Source organism: Anomalospiza imberbis, chromosome 1 (assembly GCF_031753505.1).
Source record: "Anomalospiza imberbis isolate Cuckoo-Finch-1a 21T00152 chromosome 1, ASM3175350v1, whole genome shotgun sequence".
In the NCBI taxonomy this organism is placed as follows: domain Eukaryota; kingdom Metazoa; phylum Chordata; class Aves; order Passeriformes; family Viduidae; genus Anomalospiza; species Anomalospiza imberbis.
Window position 1 is genome coordinate 65,987,595 of NC_089681.1, and position 22,351 is coordinate 66,009,945.

Here is a 22,351-nt window from a genome sequence, read left to right on the forward strand (position 1 = left end):
TTGCTCAGTTGATTTTTTATACACATTGAAGTTTTCCAGCAGTTCTCATAAGTGGTTCGTTGTCCATCAGACCTATACAAGGTATCCTTCAGCGTTGCAGTGTCAGTCAAAGGTATTTTTGTTGCAAATTTTAGACCTTTTTAATTCATGCACAGCGCAAGAAGCCATGGATATCTATTTTCAGTGGAGATATAATTAAAAGATGCATAATTATGGTTAGAAAATATTCCTAGAAAACTTTACTCCTTCAGCATGTGATGATTTTTTATAGGTAACATTCTGAGGAGTCTTCTACGCTCACCAAAGATTAACATCAAAACAGTTCACCAGTGGAAAGATGCCTCAATTTTTCAGCTGAGCACCTGTTATCTTTGCAATTTAACAAAGCATTGAAATTTTTTTTCATTAATGCTTTAAACCTAATAATAACTTTGAATATAAATAATATTCAATATTATATCTATGCATTGAAGTCAGTACAAAACTGATAAAATTCTCACTAAAGGAAGGAACATATGATTAAGTCATATTGAACCTGCTTATTAGATGGACAGTAGGCATTGTAAAGTGTTCACTCATCAAGAAACATTTTCTTGCGGTAGATTTTCTAATGGAAAGGTTTTTGTTCTTATATGTTTATGAATAAAACTCTCTGGATATACAAAACCAGCTCTTTGAGTGGGCACATTTATTCTTCAGTGAGCTACTATTTTATTTATTCTGACAAAATAAAAGGAATTTTTTTCTGTCTATATGGATTAACATGAACAGCAATAGCTGCCACAATTCATGCCTACTTAAACACTGAAATTCTAAATGGAGAAGTATTAATTTTTTTTTTTTCTTAATGGAGGAGTTTTGAAACACTTGGAGTAGAACATGATAAAGGAAAGACCTGACTACCTATGATCATGTGGTACCTTTTGCAGGAATTCATCCACCAGCTCCAGCATCGTGCCCCTATGATTGGGGTAACTTTCTGCCTATTCAAACGCATATTTCCATTACAATTGTATGAGACAGATTCTTAGTATTTTTCTCTGCTGTGAAACAGCTGATGCCTTTCAGTGTTGGTAAAATAGTTCTACATATAATTTTCCTTTTTTGAAAATAAAGTGTTTTGGGATCTCTCTAGATGAAAGATGGACTAGAAATGCTAATTATCCTTAGCCACATAACTCAGAATTACCTTTTTATTTTACTCTAAATCTGTATCTGAATATATAAAAATCCTGAAAACTGGTGACATTAGACCTGCTCATATAACTGATATGCTTTTGGGGAAAATAAACAGATAGAACTGCCAGCTGCTGCACGAATGTTGTAATGGAATGAGTGCTAATGTTGAAAAGTATCTCCTTTAATAAAATTTTTAATAAAAAACTTAATTTGATTTCTGTGTTTAGAGAAACAGCCCCAGAAAATTAATATCCAAAAGTTTAAGTGAATTTATGTCGTAACTTCTCAAGTTTCTTTTTCCCCGCAGTTTTATTAACATAGACATTTGGGTTTGCATCAATACTTGCTCTTTGAATCTGTATATGTAAGTTTCCTCCAAGTAATGACTGTAACAAAACATACCCTGGCAGAACCTTGCAAAATATAAGCCTGTTTAAGTTACTCAGTAAAGATAACATTTCTTCAAAAATGCAGAAAAAGAAACTCTAGCTGCATGTAAATTAAATTTAGAACTCTCCTTTGCATAGAATGAAAGTCTGGCAGGCTGTGATTGCAGTGACAGAAAGTAAAATAAGAAAGAGGTCTCTGATGTCCAGGCAGCACATGCATGCCCTGTGCAGAAATCTCTTCACAGAACTGTCAATGGCTTTGCTCCCCCATACCCATGACATGGTTGCCTCCATTTCCAAGCTTTCCAAAAGCTTCCAGACAAGATTTGAACCAAACCAAAACGCTGGATGAAAGAGCAAGAATAAAGTGCCTCTCAAACTTTTATGCACTTATTTAGCTACAAGCAGCATCAGGGGCTCCAATGGTTAGAGATTCCCCATCTTACTGCTGGAGAATGCCAGGAAGGATTTTGGTAAATGCCCTCCCATTTACACACTGCTCAGCACCATGGCAAAGCCATGGGTAAGACTGGTTATTTGCAGGGATTGCTACCAGAACTTCAAGATGGGTTAGGAAAAATGGCTTGCCTAGGTCACCACCTTTCCTGTGGAAGTAATCAAATCATGGCTTCCAGCAGGGACTGGAGTGCTCCATGGGAGGTTGATGTTGCAGTGGAAGGCTATTTTGATAAAGATTCAAAGGAAATGCCCTTAACCACAGTAAAGATGAGGACCATGGCAGTTTCAGCTTTTGTCTCTCATTGGAAAGCAAGCAAGTAGCAGGCACTCTGAGGAGGGACTGCAGGACAGGTGCCAGCAAACCAAACCCCTTTCAGGGCCTGTCCATTCAAAAATGGAGAGAGGATATAGATGGGTGAAACATGTATGTAGAAATCTGAATATAAATGTTAGTTTAAATACTTCTCAAGTCATCCTCAGTACCACTGTTGCTCAAGGTTTTTGTTTCACGGCTAAAGATAGCTCTGCTGGTAACATGAGACAAAATAACGGTGGAATTGTTTTACTCCAAGAGAGGCTGGGTACTAAGGAACCAGCTTTATTTCCTCCCACCACCAGCTCCTTCTAAAAGATGCTTTACTGTGAGCATTATCCTGTATTTCTTAACATGAGCCTTAATGGAACTTTAGCATCCCTATGGCAGTTCTGTAAATGCAGGACTGCCTCTGGGGTATGGCCATTGGCCTGTATCAGGTGTGCTGCTAATGTAAGTCAAGCAAGCCTACATTTATGCATTTTAAAATACCAGACTCCTGTTTCCATGACAGAACTTGAAGAGACAAAGGGCTGAAGTCTCACAGCTTCAGAGTAAAAAAGATTTTTAGCACAGCAAAAGATCTGCTCGGTTTTCTGCCAGTCCAGTCCCAAGTGATGCAAGACCTCTCTTCCACCCCACTCTCCTTTGCACCAGAATTGCTGTAGCTCCTTCAAGAGACAAGGGTATTTCTGCTGAATATCCAACTCTTAAGATAATTTGTGCTGCTTGTGGTATGCAAACGAGCTTTATGGGACTGGGATATATTCACAGTGTTCAAAGCAATGAAAGAACCCCAAGGTATGCTGCACAATTCAGGATCTGAAAGAAAATTGAAATTCTGCTCCTAATTCAAGGAAAAAAAAAATGGGGAAAAAACGCATAATCAGTATTAAGTGGCTACTTTTGATTGTGAACATTAGCAGGCAGAGATTAGCACCTTTCCACTCTGTTTCTATAAAAGCTCTTTTATGCAGCCATAAAGTGCAGAAGGGCTGCAGGTAGATCTCTGCCAAAGATTGTGCAGTTTAGTGATGGTCTTGGCTGATGAGACACTTCAAGACCTGATCTAGGGCATTGAAGGAACATGGAAAAGGATGCAGAAGCAGCAGGCAGTTACCTAATACTATCAAGTCTCAATAAAAAATGACAAGCTGAGACATTTTGGCAGGCTTTCTGAATACCTAATAGGACAATGCTTGTGTAAATGGGCCTGGAAGTGAGGTGCAGAGAAATAAATTCACAGCAGAAAAAAAACTCCCAACCCACACTTTAAAAGCAGCAAATTATTTCAGTTCAAAGCTCTTCATATCACATCTGACCATAAGGTAACAGAATTAGCCTCACTGATTGTTTCTGCAAGACATGATTCACGTCCAGTACTTCATATGTAGCAATTCAGCAAAAACGCTTCCACCCGAGCCAGAATACATAAATACTTAACTTTTTGGCAAAGCGACCGTGAGAGTATTTGTACCTATGGATTTGCTGTGACAGATAAACAAACTCGTACTCCTTACAGAAGCGAAAGGGAGTAAAGCCCCGGGACGGTCGGGAGGGTCTGGTTTTTCCACGGGGCCAAGTTCTCACAGCGGTTTCCTTAAACCACCAGACCGCGCTGATCGCAAAGGCAAATGCGGGGGCATTCCCACGTACTGGGCAGACGTGTCTGTGCACGGGGGATGTAGGCGGCGGCGGGAGAGGCGGTGCGATACCCTCCTCCTCCTCCAGGTGAGATCCGCCGCTTCGGCCACCTCCAACACAGGCGAGACCCGTCCTTCTGCCTGCGCTCAGTTCTCCATCCCCCCTTGTCTTTTTTTATTTCCAAATAACTTCCCCCGTCCCCTCTCCCGCCCGTCCGAAGGGGCGGAAGCGGCAGACGGGCGCGGGAGGGACGCGGGGCGGGGGCAGCGCGGGGAGCTCGGCGCGCACCAGGGGCCGCCCGGCAAGCTCGGCCGGGGAGAGGCTCCGCGCCCCCGCCGCTTCTCTCCCCTCCCCGGCCCGGGGGCGGTGGAGAGGGGCTGCCGTCGCGCAGACACCGCCCTAGCGCCCGAGGAGCCGGGGCTGTTTCTGGAGGAGAGGCGCGGCGCGGCTCCGGTCCAGCCGAGCTACGGGGGCTCGCCCCGGCCTCCCCCGCAGGTGGCCGCCCGCCTCAGCAGCTCCCCCTGCCCGCCGCGCCGGTCGCACACCCCGGTGCGCGGCGGCGGGAGGGGCCGCGTCCCGCCCCGCCCCGCCGTGCCGCTGCCGGGCGGCGCTGCAGAGGGCGGAGCGGGCGGCGGGGCGGTGCGGCCGGCGCCCGGCGCGGGCTGGCTCCCGGCGGGCGGCGCTGCTGCGTTGCTCTGGGAGGCGCCGCGGGGCCGGGCGCGGAGCTGCGGGCTCGGGGGTGTGAGCGGCCGGGCAGGGCGCCCCCAGGATGCTGCGGTTCCTGCGCAGGACCTTTGGCCGGCGGTCGATGCAGCGCTACGGGCGAGGAGCCGGGCGCGGAGCCGGGCGAGGTGGGCTCGGCGGCGAGGGGGACGAGCGGGACGGGGGGCTGCGAGGAGCGGCCGCCGCCGCCGTCGGCTCGGGAGCCTTCCCCTCCTCGCCGCTCCCCGGAGGGGTCGTGCACAGCGCCGGAGCGCCCGTCCACATCCCCGCGGCCGGCGGCAGCAAGCCGGTGCTGCAGTGCCGCGTCCTTCTCCTAGACGGGACCGAAGTCAACGTGGAGCTGCCGGTGAGTAGTGTGCGCTTACCTCCGCCGCCTGCAAAACAGCGCCTGCAGCTACCCTCTCCCCTCCTCCGCATCGTCCCCCCCTCCCTGGCGACACGCACCTGCGAGTGCCCCCCCCCGGCCGCACAACAGGCGCCGTTCGCCGGGAAAGCCTCGCTAGTTTCGTCCTTCCCTCCGCGGGCGCCCTCGCCGCCGTCTCCGCCTGCATGCACCTGCTGCCAGGTGCGCGGCGCGCCTCCCCACCATGACCGTCGCCCGCCTCCCTCCTGCCGGCGGCGGCCGTCTGCGCCCTTCTTCCCTCTCCCCGGAGCCAGCGGGGAGGTGGGCACCCGCTCTCCTCCTTCCCTGCGCAGCCGAAAACAGCCCCTTGCAGCGCTGCCTTTCGCGGCGCCTCTCCCGCCGGGAGGGGCCGTCCCCGCGGTGCGGGCGCTACCTGTGCCTTTCCCCGGCTGGTGCGGGGGGGCTGCCCGCTGAGCCCGGCCTGGGGGGGCATCCCGGTGTGCCAGGCGGGGGAGAATGGAGCCTCTGCAGGGCGGCGGTGCCTTTGGCCTTGCTGCCCTGCGGCTCGCAGCCCCCAGCTCCGCAGCACCTGTGGCGCCTCGGGGAGAGCGAGGCGCGGCCGCGCTGCCCCCGCCGCGGTGGGGTCTCCGGGGGGTCGCCGCCTCCTTCTTCTCCTTAGTTCTTGTTTCCCACCGTCCCCGCTGCCGGGGCCGGGTGAAGGTTCCTCCGGGATGCCCGAGGCGCTGTCCCTGTCCCGTGGCGCCCGGGTGCGGGGCCGGGGTCAGGGGTGAGCCCGGGAGGCTCCGGGGGTGCAGCCCGACCCGGCCCGTGGGTGCGTGGACGGTGCCGGCGCTGAACTTTCTCCCCTCCCGCCGCTGTGCAGGAGGAATGAGGAAGGGACGGTGCCGGCCTGCGGGGCTGTGCGTGTGTTGTTTGTGCCTGTTCGCTGAGGTTGGGCCGTGTTTGTAGGTGTTTCACTATCCCCAAAGCCCGTTGTGTGTCCTTTTTTCTCTCTTGAACGCTGCTGCACGGTGTGTATCGGTAATTTTCAGTTTTGGTTTTTTCATTTCTCACAGCTGCTAAGTACTCACCACCCATCCTTTTTTTACTGACCTTTTCCCTCCCTCTTGAAACCCAAGTTTCCCATGACATAATATGGAAGTTTACTATGTTTGAAAAACATTTAGTGTTCTTTCCATTTCAGCTTAAATAGTCACTAGCCGTTAATCTTGGTCTCCAAAAACAGGTGGGAGAACTTAATGAGTGTAACAACCTGAGAAATTGTGCACTGCTTTAATCTCCACCAATATAAAAGAGAGGGTGTTTTCAGAGTACCTTTAGACACTTGTTAGGTGCCTTTCATATTAGCTGTCATCTGTATATATTGGCATCATTTCACTAAAACATGGAATTTGGCAACCCTGTTGTTTCTGCTTGAAAGAAACAGAAGAGATTGATTAAGACTCTTACAAGTGAAGTATGTGAACGGAGCCACCTAGAGATACTTGCTGCAGCATTATCAGGCTTCCCTTGCCTACAGACTACATCGCACATTTCTAGATATTTGAATGCTAATGTATTTCCTCTCCTCACATCTCCTCCTCAACTTGCTGCACTCCTTCTAGCATCTCAGCACAAATTTTTATAAAGTAGAGTTGATGACTGTTATCAGTGTGCTAAGGGTTTACTTATAGAGGTCTATGTCAATAAGCTTGGTAAATATTTTGTTTAAGGTTATACTCTGATTTGTCAAAGGTCAGATTTTGCTGTAGAGCCTCTTTAAAATGATCTGAGGATTTGTAGGATCAGAAAATGAGGTAATGACACTCACAGTCCTTGAGTGTTGAAAACATATGGACATATCTACTTGGCCCAGTAAAGAAGCTGTGGAGCATTTTTGCTTGAACTGACCTCCAAATGAAGCTTAGACTTGCCAGTGCTCTCAGATTGTGAGCTGCACATGTGTTGGTTGTAGCTCAGCTGTCCAAAGACAAGAATAAGAAGTTTGCTTCTTTTTTTTTCACCCAAATCCCTAGACTGATGGAGGACTTTGGAGCATGTAATAGCTGTCAGTGTTTTGAGGATTAAAAACTGTTCTGTTGAATTACATCTGTTCCTCATGTTTTTTTCCTTTCTTTAACTGAAAGTGACACCCACACTGAGAGTTAGAAAAAACTGAAAAAAGCATTGCACTGTTTACAGAATTTGATCCGTGAAGTTTCTCTGAGCTTTGCAGGTCTAGATTTTATGGGAATAGGGCATGAAACAGAACATGCTTGAATACTCAGAAGCTGAGGTATGGGACTGGTTAAGCTGAATGAATTGAGTAGCATCTCTTTTAAAAAAAGTGTATGGTGCTTTCTTTCATATCAGCTCAAATTTTATCAAAAGGAGGGAGGGAAGTGTGGGCTTCGTCACCAATGAGCAGCGTACTCATAAAGTCAAGTAGAGAGAGGATTGCAGAGGATTGCACTGTGCTGCTGATTGTGTTTGCAAGCACTTATTTTAGGAGATACTGGCATCTCTAAAATGTGCTCTTCATGATGACATTGCACCCCTCCTGCCTTTCTAGTTGAAAAAGGAACTTGTTGATATTAGAGCACAATACTCTTGCAACTACAACTTTTTAGGCTATCACTAAGACTTTGTTTAGAAGTAATTGAAAGGTTTATTGTATTTCAAAGACTACGAGGTTTATTTGCTTGTGTGGAGGAATGACAGAAAAGACATGACTGGAGGAAAATTAGCTATGTACACAGAAAAAATGTTATATTTTTTAGTTATTGTTTAAATTTTTTTAATATTCCAATTAAACTCAAACCCTGAAACTTTTGTCTAAGGTAAATGTTCTGCTGCAGTGTTTTCTTATAGGTGGCAGCTGTTGGAAAAATAAATCCTACATCAGTAAATTGGTAACTGTCTTTGTGGTTGATGTTCCAATTCGTGTGATAATGTCTGTATCAGAAAGTACATGACTTGCAAACTTTTGTTAGTTCATGGTGGCAACAGAAGCAGAGATCTACTCTGATCTCCCAGTTCTTCCTTAGCTCATTCTTCTCTAGGCTGTATAGCAGTAGTGAACTGGAGTAATCTTCCTTCTTTATCAGTGCTCCCACACCCTCTTTCTACTGGAGCATTTGCACTTTATTCTTTTTACTGCATGTGTTCTGCCCTTGGACTACCCCATCTTGTAAGCCTGCCCTTCTACGTGCTGTGTACCCTTTCATTTGTAGGTGTTCTCTGGCTTTTACAAACTTGTTTTGTACCCAGCTGCCCCCACACAAATGTCAACATAAGATTATTCTGAGCACTGCAGATACCCCTGGATAATGGGTTCTATACTAGGCTTCTTGCATGAAATTTCAAGGATTGCTTAATGATGCTGGCTTTTTTCTTCACTCTTAAGGCAAGAATCATGTACTTCAAAAGTATTCTTTCTAAACAGAATAATGCACTGGATGGCTTTTTAAACCCACGAGCTCCTCAGGGCCCTGTATTGAATGTGAGATGCTATTAAGGTTGGATCTGTTATACCGGAGTGAGTGGCAGTTGACCAGTTCTGTTGCTGTGGGGTGATTGCCCATGGGAAGGGGAGCATAAATGTTGTCATTACTTCTTCTTGACCTGACACCATGTGTCTGCACATCTGAAATCCAGTGATGAGAACTGATGCAATGAGAAAGAAACGCTTCCATTAGAAACCATCCCTCCTTCCTCACACATAGCTGTCTCTGTATTTCCTTTTATCATTGGGAGCCTGTTTAGTATCTTTTGTGTTCCACTTTCACTTACACTGGAGGCTATTAGCTGGTCAGAGTTTGTGACTTGGTCGTAGGTAGATGGAAAGCCACTTGATCATTGTTGCCAAAACAATCCTGCCTCTGTTTTTCTGGAGGACTCGTGACTTTAATGAAAGAAAAACTGGTTGTAGGTGATGCTGTGTTCTTACAGAAAGAATGCAAGGAGAGAGCATTGACATTTAGGCGGCAGTGATGGTGCCTGCTAGTTAATACATAGATGGCTCTCAGATAAAGCCAAAAGGCCAAATTTTTCTTAACTCTAAGGCATGATAGCTGACATTTCTAAAAACTGAGCCTTTGATTTTTAATTAGGTGCATCTTATGAAAGCTTAAAGGGCAGATATGAAAGATGGCTATTCAGTGGGACTGTCAAGAGTAGCAGGAATTAATGTTGCTTAATGCTGTTGAAAACAGTATTTTCTGATAAATTGTGGGAGGGCAGGAGGAGAATGTGTAGAGTGTTCTTGGCTTTCTGTAGTCTTAAGTGGGATAAAAGAGGAAGCAAATGGTAAGCTTCCTCCACTAAGAAAATCCTCATCCTGCAAAGCAGATCTGAGATACCTTACATTTTCTGTGATGTGAATCCACAGCAGTCAACATGTTGTCTGTTATAAATACTTCTTTCTGAAAATCTTCTTGCTCTGATAAATTCCTCTGCTACTGTGAAGACAATTACAGACTTGTATGATGTATTAGAAAGTATGTAATGTTTAAGGATTAAATTAATCAACAGCTCGAATATAACTCTTCAAATCTGTGAATTATTTTCAGATGAATGGCTTTTATATTATTTCTTTGCCATCCTTTTGGTGTATCTGTTTTAATAATTGTTTTGGCTGCTATGGAAACAATTCAGGATAGGAATAGTAAATGTTCTTCAAGACTGTTTTCTAATCTCTGATCTGCTGTGTGTTGTCTTCTTATTGGGGTAACATGAACATAGCAAAAATTGCTGTCTGGCCTCTATGCTTACATCAGATATAAATGTTAAATTAACTCTTGAGCAGTCATCTCAGTTTTATTGATTAGTGTATTTGACTTGATGAAGTTATAAATATCAGGAGAGAAGTGCAACTAATTTTTCTTTCTTTCATATCATATATGACTTCCAAATAATGTTTCATGAATATTATCTCTAGAAACATGCTCTGATATGCATATAGATACTTGGATTCAGGTCCTGCTCTGGAGTTTCCTAACTAAGGAGTTACACACACATACACCCCCCTCTGACAGATATATTACATCACATGGGTAATGGGATTTTTTTAATAAATTCTTTAAAGCTTTTATCACTTATAAAATTGGTAATATGCCTTCTTTATGCAGAAGAACAACGACATAAAATTATAGTACTTACTGGAAAATGTTTAAAGCATATTTGCAACACTGGAAAGGGAAAGGCCTCTCCTGTTCATGAGCTCCTGTGAGCACCAGTAATTTCCTTCATAAACTGATCAGGCTCTGTTGGTAGAAGAGGTTGGATATTTTTGCTTCTTCAGTTCACGTTGAAATGCCTTTTGAGTGCCTTACAGCTCTGATTAAGCAGCTGTATCTGGAACTCAGTGTGTTGTCTGCTGGTAATAACCTTTAATTATGTTATCCCTGTTCCATATGCCTTGATGCATTGCTGCAGTGTGTACTGAAGGTGTGTGAAAGCCACTCATAGTACAATCACATACAGAATCAGGAACATGCACGGCCCCAGAGAGAGAAAAATGAGATGGGGTGTGCATGCATGACTGCAGCCATGCTTCAGAAATGCATGAGGTTAGGCTCTTGAGAGAGTAGAGGGAATTTTTGGCCCTTGATGTGCTTGCCAAACATCCCCAATAAATCTACGGCAGATAAAAGAAACCTAGTAGAAAAGGGAGTACATAGTAGAAAAAGGAGACAAAAAGCAGCATTTTGTTTTGGCATATGTAAGAGAAATTCTGCTTGTGAGTTCCATTAGTTCTTAATGAAAACCAATACAATTTTTCAGTGTAATACAGATAGGATGACAGGAGTGCTGCTGCAAAGAGCTGACAAGCAGGGAGGAGGAGAAAGTCAGTGATGAGAGCAGTGTAATGCAAAAGCAAGAGCACCTGGTACTAATTCTCTGATGGAGAGCTTATGTGTTTGGAGAGATGAGGAGAAGATAAGGCTGTTGTATGCATTTGTTCAGAAGCCTTTTTGCAGTGGACTAGAAGGCAGCTATGCTGAGGAGAGTAATCATGTGAAATGTCAGTGTGGCTCTTGTTTATTAGCCCAAAAATTATTTCATAGCAAATGTTTGCAGTGGACTTACCTATCTGATAGCAAACATGGGAGAAACTTTGAAGACCACCATGGATTTGAAGGAAGAGGGTCTATAAGAAGGAATCTTTCAGAACAGTTTGACAATACAGAACTTGTCAACAGTGTACTAATATGTTCTAGTGGTTCTTTTCTATAGTGCTGGGTGGCAAGTCTGTAGCTTCAGGCTCTTAGTAGGAGTCCTGAAGAGGAAAATGAACATCTGGGCATGTAAAAAAAAAACATCTGGAACAGGTAAAAAGTTCTTATGAGGTAAGAAATAGGAGCAAAGAGACTTTTGAAGTTCAGTACATTTGTAAGAGCAAGCAGATAACTAGTTTTGTTTGGATTGCAGAAGATGGTACAGGAAGAAAAAAGCTGAAGAGACAATATAAATAACTATATATAAAGTACAGGATGTAGTGTTCATCTGTTTTTTTTTTTTTCTGAAACAAAGGGGATGGCTATCTCTACTCCTGCTTCTCTGCACATGCTTTGTCTTCATGCACTTCCTTGTGCTCCTGTTTGTAATGCCTCTGTAAATACCTTTTTTATATAACTCTCTCTGAGAGGCCTTGTTTAGTGTCTCACCTTCTTCAAGCCTAAATCCATTTTGCAATTCAGGGCTTCTGTTATTAAATTCCCAACCATTTCAACTCTCCCTTTTCATTTGCAATCTTCTTGAGCAATTATCTATACTTCTTCTTTGTGGATATCATCTGTATTACTAGCATGATACCTAATGAATTTTCTTCTTAATAAGAGCAGATTTCTTTTAGTTCTGTGGGTTTTCTTTTACTTGACTCTCTTTTCCCAGTCTGTAAAAGTAGTTTTATTTTCCTCCCAGGAGCAGCTAGCTACACAAGCTGTGAAGGGTCTCTTCTGGAAGGCACTTTAAAGAGCATTAGAGGACTGCTTCCTTCTGGTTTGGACCTTGAGCATAGCTCTATGTCCTAGTTCTCCTGTTTCTAGTTTAGAAAATTTCTGTGTTTTCCTGCAGTTGTCAGAAATTTGAAACGCTCCTCAGTCCTGTTCCTTCCCCAGGAAAATTCAATTTCCCTGCTGTGGCCATGAGTCTGTGGCTGGCTCTGCAGTTCATTCTGCCAGCTTGACTCACCTAAGTGCCCTGTCTGCCAGGGCACAAATGATGCAGGTTGAGGACAGCTTGTTGTGAACATTTGTGGAGCTGACATTAGGGAAACACTGGTAGCTATCTGTGAAATTATTAGTTTAAAGGTTAAACCTCATACTTTAAAAATGTATGGTTTCACATGGGACAACAAAAATGGACCTGAAAAGTCGAATGATGTGGACAGGAGCTGGAGAGAAGAAGGGAGAACATACACATCATTGAGTTTTTAGGCTCTTTGCAAAGTAAATGGAAGGATAAGAATAAGTACAAAAAGTTTCCTTTTTTGCTAGAAGGGTGAACTCAACAGCTGCTAGCATTATGTATCGTGTTTCTGGGTTAGTACTTTAAATACTTGAAAAACAGGGGGCTTTTAGTACTTGTTTTCTAATGTAGACTATGGTAAATGTTCTTTTATTTTTTTCTGCATTAGAAGTGAAAGGGTTGGAGGGTAATGAAGTGTTTAGAGTGACCATCTGCTCTTCATTTGACTTACTATTTCCATTTATTTCTATGCATCAATTTAAATGTGTCCTGGACCATTAACTATATTGTGATGAGATTATTTTGAAATATTTGTTGAAGTTACAGACTCAGACTCCTGCTGTGAAGCATGAAAAATATTAAGAGTTAATTTATGTTGGCTGTTTGGTTTTGATCTGTACAGATTCTGATTGTTTCCCTTCCTTGTTGTTATGGAACCACAGATAGTTTATCCAAACAAATACCAAATGTTGTCTTTGTTTTCTCTTCCCTTTTTTTTTCTTTAAGTATGCTAACAAACACATTGAGTTTATTCTGTATTTCATTATCTTAATATTTGTGGTACAGTTTGTATGATAAGAGACTGGAAATCCTAATAGAAGAGCCAGTTTAATGTTTGTGAATTATTACAAATAACTCTACATAAATACATGGAGAATGGTGGTACTTTCTTTTGAAGAACTTCACTTTATATGAACATAGCGGTATCAAATATACAGCTAGAAAAGCAGTGTTACCATTTATGGATTGTGACCTGTAATTAAATTATTCTAGACTGTAACATTACTTTGAAGGATAACTTATTTAAGGATTAATTCTTTTGTGGCTATTTGAAAATAATGTTTTCCTCAGTAGTTCTTCGTAGCACTAGTAATTGATTCTATGTATTATTTTTATTTGTATGTTATGTATACATCTAAAATAAATGTAGACTTCAGAGGATTTTTGTAATTTAGCAGTCTTGACTGAGAAAACACTTGTTTCTTTTTTGTCATCAACTGAGACTAAACAAGGACACTGCTTCCCATTTTTAAGTTTAAAGTTTCCTATTGTGTTCATTTCACTATGTGAGGTCTTTCAGGTTATGTATTGGCTGATAAACAAATTTGGTTGTCTTTGTTAAGCTTTAAAATTATCCCAGGTTCTGAACAAATTCTTACTTTAATTTTGATAAATAATATTAACAGGCTAACTGCATCACATCTCTCTTGATGGTATGAGGTCCAGTCATTACCTGCTTTAACTGTGCAAGTGAATATTTTCCAAGTTTTTTGAGAAAAGAAGCAGTCCTATGAAATGTTTTCCTTCTTCTCCTTTGTTTCCATCCAGAATTGGTCAAGGCTGCTTTCTGTCATTTAAACAAATCTTTCATACCTTGTTAGTGGTTCCTGGATCTATGAAAATGGTATGATTTTAAACGAAGAGCTTACATTTATGTAAAAAGACCAAACTCAAGAACTTCCATTCTCATAAGCAGGTCTGAACACACCAGTGTTCAGTGCAATCATTGTGTTGCAATAAAGATCACTATTCAGTAGAGATGCTGATCCCCAGTGTGGAGGTTTTATATTCAAGCTACTTACTGAGTAGAAATTCTTCCCGAATAATGAACCTTCCATGAGTGCTTTGCTTTGAGAGATGATGAATGATGAGTCTGTTATCTCTTTGAATTAAGCAAATAAGTGAAGAGTGGTGGTATTCTTCAAAGTAGGTCGTATTGCTAGGAAGGGCAGCACCCTGCAAGTGTAAAGTCCAGCAAGCAGTATCCACTTTTCTCTCATTTTTTGGTCTTTGGATGCCGATGGAAATGGATGTGAATTCAGAAATCCTGCTGTAGCTCTGGGGAGGAGCGGAGCTGGTTTAATAGTGTAACAATATAACTTTGTTGTGCAAAAGACTTAATTTCTTTTCCTCCCTCTTCCTGCTGTTTCATGTTACTGGGTTTGATTTAGTTTCTTTCCCTGCTGTTCAGCAATGAAGAGAGGGTGGCAGGAAATGTTCTTCTTTGTGGCTGGCATCCCCTTTCCCTGAGGAGGAGCATTTCCAGCCCTGCTCCCACTGTCTCGAGTCAGCCCACGAGTCTCATCTGCCAAGGGCACGCTGTGAGCTGGGGCTGGGAACACCCAGCTGCAGGGTGGCTCCACGTGTGCCCAGCATCTCTCTGGCACTATTCATTCTGCATGCAGCTATCAGCAGCACACTGGAGTTTTGTTCTTGACTTTCAGTTAATTAGATGTTCATTTTGATGGGTTATCTTTTTAATGGGGGTACTTGCTTACTAAGACAGCAGAGACCCCTGATTCCTTTCTCAGAGGCCAGTGAAGCCATTAAATTTTGACTGTAGCACTTCTCCCTTTCTCCTTTAAGCTGATTGCTTAAGCTCTTACCAGCCTGTGTGTGTGCTGTGTCTCCCTTCATTCCCTTCTTCTCATACAATGATATTTCACATGTGGCTTTTCTCTGTTCAATGAACTGTTTCAAAACTTAAAAAATCAAACCCCCTGTTTTTAAGTGTGAAAATCGGTGAGCCTTTGGGGCATCAAAACTCAAACTGTTGCATACAGTAGGCACTTGGAGAGGAATTTTTCTTTTCATTAAAGGGGTTTGGTTCATGAAGGGTGTATAATATATTTTGGGAGGTCAGACTATAAAGAAATCATCTCAACAAATATTTTATATAGTATTCTTAAAGTTATAATCGAAAACACGATGAGGTTATTTACCCACTGCCTTCATGTTTTCCCTTGAATTCTACTTATAATACTTATAATTTTTTTTTTCCTGTGTAGCATGTTGATGCATTATATGCATTAAAGTTTATCCTACAGTAAAACTTTTTTGATGTATCATTTCTGGGTTTAGAAAATAAAGATGTTTACTTTAAAGATGGAAAAAATGAGGAAGGAGTTGGAGCATTTGTCTGTATATTAGCAAAAATATAGGCCTAAGTTGATGACTGCATTTCTCAGAAGGGAGTGGGAATAGAAAAATTCAGTGCTGTGAAACAAAAACAAGTGGGTTTTGTTTGCTGCTATTGAAATTTGCCAGCAAATATTCTCATTTTACAGTTCATGTGCTTGGATTTTTGATGTATTTTCACATTAAACTCACAGCATATATCGGTCTGTGATTTGATTATAAAGCATATTTTGTAAAAAAAAGTTCATCTGTTTCAGCAAATGTTTTGCTTTAACAACATTGTTATGGTCAGGAAAGTGGACCATGATTTCATCCCCCTACATGTTATCGTATTAGCTACTGATAGAATGGTTTCTTCTTGAAGAACTTAATCTTACTTTGACAGAGCAAAACAGATCATCTGACAGCATTTCCAGTATGATCAGAATCTTGAAAATTTGTCAAAGCAGAAAGATATGTTCTTTCGTAAACAGAAAATACTGTTCATTCAAATTCTGTTTCAGAAAGCAGATTTTTTCCATGTAAAAGCTGCCAGTTTCTCAGCATTTGTGTAATGCCAGGAGGGGAGAACTTTCCCAGCTGTTTCAGTAAGCTGCATGCTGGAAGCATTCTAGGAGGAGAAAATAGTTGGAAGAACCTCTGTGTGACACTTCTGTGTGAGCTTGCTATGACTTTCAGGAGCTGTTGAAAATCTGAAAATCTGCAGTGCAAGTGCCGGCTTGAAGGATAGCCCTCAAAATGAACCTTGTATCTTTTGCACTCTGTAAGGCACCTTACTGTTTACTGAAATCAAAACTACTTCTTTTGATGGAGCTTTTACATAATACCAAAATCTTCAGTAAGATTTTTGGAAAAATTGTTTCTTGCAAACTACAGGGCAAACTGGTTAGGTTGTGAGAGAGATAGGGAAACATTTAAAGAATATTAATTCCTCTTTAATGCATATGCACTAACCTCATTAACAAGATAAGGCTGTCAAGAGTGGGTCAGCATTAAATGACTTGTGGGAGCCAGCAAATACAGATCCTGTGAAAAGCCTCAGGCCTGAGGAGCTCTCCCTACAGACAGCAGCTCTCTGAGAAGCACTTCCTGCTTTCCTTGCACAAGTTTTGGATTAGACTCCAAGACCCTGTATATGGGAAGGAAGCTTTTTCCCCAGTTTTCCTTTTGAGTCTTAGATAACTACATATATTTTTTTGTACTGGTTTCTTAAATGGTGCAGTCGTCTGCCTGCATTGCAGAGCTGATACAGGTGATGTGGAGGATGAAGTTCTTTTCTTTCTGTCTTGTGCATGATGTGAAAGTGCTCACTGGGAACAGCAGATAGTTGACTGACCGTGTGTGATCCAACTCCAGTTTCTGGTGCTGAAAAAATGTCTCTGAAAGCAAAACATGAATTCAGTGCAGTTCTGGAGGGACAAAATGGGACCACTTCCTCTGCTTCCGAGACTGTTGTCTGCTTTGCTTGGAAAATATCTTCTGTGAAATGCCAAACTTGGGTAATCTCTGCCTCTGCACAGATGGTAGTGGAAGTTCCTTGAGAGGCAGACCGGGGCGTGGGAGGCTGGGTGTAGGGCTGATGCTCTAGGGGATTCAGGGGGGACCTCACTGCTCTGCTGCTGCCTGAAAGGAGGGTGTGGACAGGTGGGGGTCAGTCTCTTCTTCCGGGTAGCAAGTGACAGGGCAAGAGGAAATGGCCTCAAGTTGTGCCAGGAGATGTTTAGATGTTAGGGAAAACTTCTTCACTGAAAAGATTGTCAAGCATTGTAATGGGCTGCCTGGGGAAGTGGTGGAGTCACCATCCCAGGAAGTATTCAAAAAATGTGTAGATGTGATGCTTAGATACATGTTTTAGTGGTGGACCTGGCAGTGTTAGGTTAGTGTTTCGACTTGATCTCGGAGGTCTTTTCAAGCCTTAATGACTCTGTGGTTCTACAATGAAAATACATGCTTTGGGGTGTACGCCTCTGTCTTGTACATGGACATAACCCATAGTACTAATAAACTTGGGGTGGTTTTACTGCTAAAGGATGGGTTGCAAATGCAGAAATGGCCCCATAGACAAGCTTGCAGTTTTGGTTTCAGATCTAAATGAATTTATGGTGTTCCTTAAAGTGCCTTTTGTATCTCAAAAGCTATTGTGAGGCTGCTGGTTCCTGTAGCAGTAAGAAATGGAATTTATGTTTGAGGTTGCTAGGATTTATGATGCACATTTTCATTTTGTGCTGGAATAGGGAGGGAGACAGTGTTCTTAAGGCCTGACTAAATGAATACAAGCTTACACATACTAACAGAACTTCTTGTTTTTACAAATAATTATTTTTCAAAGGGAATTATTAGAATGAAATAGATGCAAAAAATCACTGATTATTATTACCTGCCTTTGTTTCCACCCTGCTCACCCCAAATAACCTGTCTACTTCACCACCACTTCTGACCAAGCTACTGCATTTGCTAAAAAAATTTACTTTGCGTTAGTGGTTAGCAGGTGTTCCAGCTGTCTCGGTTCCCATTTTTTCCTCCTTTTAACATCTTTTGTTGAGGCTGTTAGGATGATGTTAAATGGAAGTCAATTGACTATTCTCCTAGACATCATTTCTTCTATCCCTCTTTATAGTGGAGAGAGCCATATGGATGGTTTGTAAATAAATAGGATCTGAACTGTAGATTTGTTTCAGGTCAGAAAGGGTCATTGTGAACACTTAGTCTGTTCCCCTTCTCTGATCAGTCTCTAGAACTTCTTCCAAGAATATGGTTTAAGTCTGTCACTTTTTTACCATCAGTGCTCTCCTTGGATCTCATTAGTTTATCTGTCTTTACAATTCTTTAATAAGAAGCAGTTACTTATTCATGTTGCATGTGAACTTTTCACCATAATAATTGGTCTTTTACTGTATCTTATATTTTTATGTTCCCTGTTATTCCCTGTCTTGGCACTTGCACAGGCAGGCAACAAAAAGTCATGGAACTACAGGGAAAAATATTCTCCACATGCAGGTATGTGAAATTCATACACATGCCACCTCTTAGTCTTGTCTGTGTCTAAGTAGATAAAACCAAAATTTATTTACTGATGCTATTTAGGCTCAGAAATATAGTTTATAGTTTTTTTCTGACTTTGTGAATAATGTGCAGACATTTGAGCTGAGCACAGCAATGTTGTGTTATAATGGTTTGCTGAGTGTTATATGAAATGCCATTGCTTCTTACCTAATGTTCCCTTGTTTGTTTTCTTAGCTGTAATGTTACACTAAGAGGTCACAGTCCATTGTTTTTCTGTTGTTACACCAAGGTTCTTGCAGTGCTGCTGAAAGTCAGGGCACTGTCTTTGACCTAATGAGTTTGAGGGAAACTCCCGTTCCTCTCTGTGCGACTTGTGGTTTCACTGAATTCAGCTACAGTGCGTTGATGCAGTCCTGCATCCCCAGGATTTGCAAATCACTATGTACAACCGACAAGACCCATCATCCCCTGCTACTATGCCAATTTTGTTCAGCAGGAGTAATTTTATTAGCTCCCTCCCGGGAAAAACTGGTGACTGTGAACAGAACACTTCAGGGTTGCACTGACAGTGCTTCTTGCTGGCTGCTTTCCTCCTTTCCCTTAGTGATTATTTTTTTTTTTTTTTTTTTTAAATCTGCCTCTCGTGAACTACACACATCTATTTTAGGAATGCTTCTGCTTTCTTCTGTCAGACTCAGCACCTGTGTTTTGAGAGTATGGGTGTTTTGTGGTCAGTTAGATTTGAAGCAGTTCTTGGCTTCTCATGCCATCGCGGTGCTGTAGACAGACACGGGCCCTTTCAGCTGTTTGTGGGGCTGTGCTGAAAGCCGGGTCAGGGATCAGACCCAGGGATGTTTCATTGTGGGGGGGGGGGGAAAAGCACGTTTGCAGCACTGAATGTCAGAAATTTGTTAAAAGTATGGCATAAGTAAAGGGCTAAGCAATAGCCAGAGGGCACAGAAGCTCTTTAAAGTGAAAGTTCTGGAGCAGCCTGTGTTGTTGAGTTGGGCTGTGAGGCTCTAAGTAATCACTTTAGGCATGGATTGATTCATGTAGTTGGTGCTCTCATAGCTTGGTCATGTGAGTGCTTCTGGTCTGTCCCACCGAAGGAAGACAGGTTAGTGTGAAGTGGAGAAGGAATAAGTGCTTGGTTGCTGCAGTCAAGTCATTCAGTGACAGAAATTGTGGCAAATAGCTCGAGCTGGATCTGCAAGAACTCATCTGGTCCGACGTCAGTGATCTTGCAGAAATTCATCTAAGGTTTCTTATTGCTGTAATCAGGTAACAGTGTAGTTTTATGGAGGAAGAAGTTAGACTTGTGTTGTGAGACAATTTTCTTGAGATCATGATGAGTGGTATAATTTATGCTGCTGTTATCTAATCCATTGCTGACTGGACCCAGCTGTCTCTAGTTTTTATTTTCAGAATCTAGAATTAATGCTCAGCTAGAGTTACAAAGCTGATACTGAATTTAGAAAGACACTAGGAATTTTAGAGAAAATCACCTTTTGTCTAGACTTCACCAGTGGAGTTTCAAATGGAACCAGAACTGAAAAGGTGGTCTTAGGGTCATTACTTGGTCTGGATATCCTGTGGTGGAGTGTGTCCCTTATCCCTTTAAGGCTGGCTGCAGGTGAGGTGGAAGGAAACTATGTTCAGGGAAAATGACTGCTGCACTGAGCAGAGCCGGGATTCCTAATCTATCAGGGATCCATAAAATTCAAGTGATCTGAGTTTAATTGTAGATCTCTATTTGTAGATATTTCAGAAATGGGTCTTGCTACCACAAATTCAGTAATTCTTGATTGTGAATAAATCTCAATTAAATTTTATCTTGCCATTTCTAATACCTCAATTATTTTTAGTTTAGTCTCTATGAAAGTAGAAAGTAGACTATGGATGAATTTGACTTCATGTTACATTTTCCAAATTAACTTTTTAAGGTTTACTATTAAATTACTGCATTTATGGAAGGAAGCATTGTTTAAGACAATGATCTGAATAAATGGTTTTTAAGAAGCAGGTGAAAGATTTTCTTGAAAGAACAAATGGATGGCTCTGAATCATGCTCAAAGTGTTCCAGTGGAAAATATGCTTTTACTTCCAAGTATACAAGTTACATTAGAATGACAGGTTTCTACTAGAATGACAACTATTTTAAGCATTTGAATACTTTTTTTTTTTTTTGAGGGAAAAACCACAGGAAAAAAGTTTTGCTTCAGGATTTTCTTTCTTGTGACTAAGTAGTTGTGTTCTTTTGATGGCTTGTGGCATAAATCCTCTTTTCAAAATGCTAAAGAAAACAGAGTTCCCAGGCCATCTGGTGCTTCTTTGTGTACATGCATGCCTGCATCCATTTACAGTCAGGGCTGTTGTGCTGCAGCTTCAGGGTGAGGGAGATCAACTTGGATCTGGGAAACTTAAAGGATGATGCCAACCAGAGCTGGGAAGTGTTGGTTTTAGTGTTCAGGGGTGAAGGTTTCAAGTTCAATATCCGATTTTTAAAAAATTATTAGGCATTTGGTACTCCTCTTGTGATACTCCCAAAGCATCTTTGGAGGTGTTATACTGTCTGGGTAGTGAGGCCACAATGTCTGTGATCCCCATCTGGACAGGAGACTTGAGGCTCTGATGGACTGCTGCAGAAAAGATTACCAGAGACTGCCTAAGACACTATTGCCTTTAGCTGTCTCACTCTGTGGCTAAACTGACAGAAGGGTCTGCTGGATAACCAGGGATGAGTTTAAACCATGGGAGACGCTGAGCTGCAGTGACTGAGATAAAGTTGTGCAGGGAATGGTGATCTCTAGCCAGAGTCATGGGAGTATGTGGATTTGGTAGAGTGCCAGTGAATTCAACAGGTTCAGTAAGGTTGCCCTGACAGGCTTCTTGGTATGGTTCTGGATTGCTCTTTCTGCACCCACAGTATTCCTCTGTACAGGTTTTTGTCTGGAAAGCCCCTGCAAACTGTTGCCATTGTATTTTGGGAGTAAATGTTTGAGTTCTATACTGGCCAAAAGAGGGTCTGAAACACTGCTGGAGGGAGAAATTAGATTGTTAAAGTCTGGATACTTAAGACATATTCTGTAGATGCAAAGCCCCTTGACTATGTGAGACTGAGGAAACAAGTTTAGCTGTGGTGCCTCTTTATCTGGACTTTGTTCTAGAAGTAGAATTTCATCTTACACAAATAATGGGAGCTGACTAAAGGTATTGCAGTGTTACAGTACAAAGTTCTTTTTACACTGACATGTTTTATTGAATTGAGGTGACTGTCTTGTGATAACCTTGTAGGATACAAGATATGAATTTTACTTGTGAAACACCCAATAAGCCTAAATTAAAAGCACCTCTTTTTGCTTGAAACTGGCAGTATAGAATTTGGTTAAGAACAGTGATAAAGCATAGACAAAGCTGATAATTTGCTAAAATACAAATCTTCCTGTGCTACAGCTAATCTAGACAGATTACAGGTATTGTAATTATTTATTAGTGACTTGTTACACACTTGAAATCACGGAAGAACAAATATTTGTCATTAACTTTTCAAATTTCTGGATAAAATTTGTTTTGAAGTTCCCCCAGCCCAAGTACTTTAGATTAACAGGGTGGAAGAGGGAGACTGGGGAGGCAGTTTCAAATTTATTAAGTTAAGACCTCTGATTTCTTTGAGACTTTTATTAAACATATCTGCCGATTCTGAGACGGAGAGAGAACCAATTTGCCTGTTAAAAATGCATCAGGCTAGAACTTGAGATTTTGAATATGTCGCCTGTTAGACTTCTTTTCTTTTCTGATAGGAGTTTATGACTCGTCTAAGCACACAAATGGCTAGTTCACTGTCAGTGTAAAACAAATCAAAAACAGCTAAGTTTAAATATGATACTCTTACGTTGTGCATCATCTAAA

At 42.1% G+C, this 22,351-nt stretch overlaps 1 protein-coding gene across 5 annotated transcripts in view; it reads left to right on the plus strand.

The window, feature by feature from the left end:
* The first annotated feature begins 4,569 nt into the window (after positions 1 to 4,569).
* The window catches only part of EPB41L4B (erythrocyte membrane protein band 4.1 like 4B), a 169,681-nt gene continuing 151,899 nt past the window's right edge, over positions 4,570 to 22,351 (plus strand). The window contains exon 1 of one of the 5 annotated variants that reach the window (XM_068195520.1): positions 4,570 to 5,053. In XM_068195520.1, coding sequence (XP_068051621.1) covers positions 4,754 to 5,053 — 300 coding nt within the window. In that variant the 5' untranslated portion in view covers positions 4,570 to 4,753. The other 4 variants (XM_068195510.1, XM_068195548.1, XM_068195531.1 and 1 more) reach the window with 4 other exon arrangements.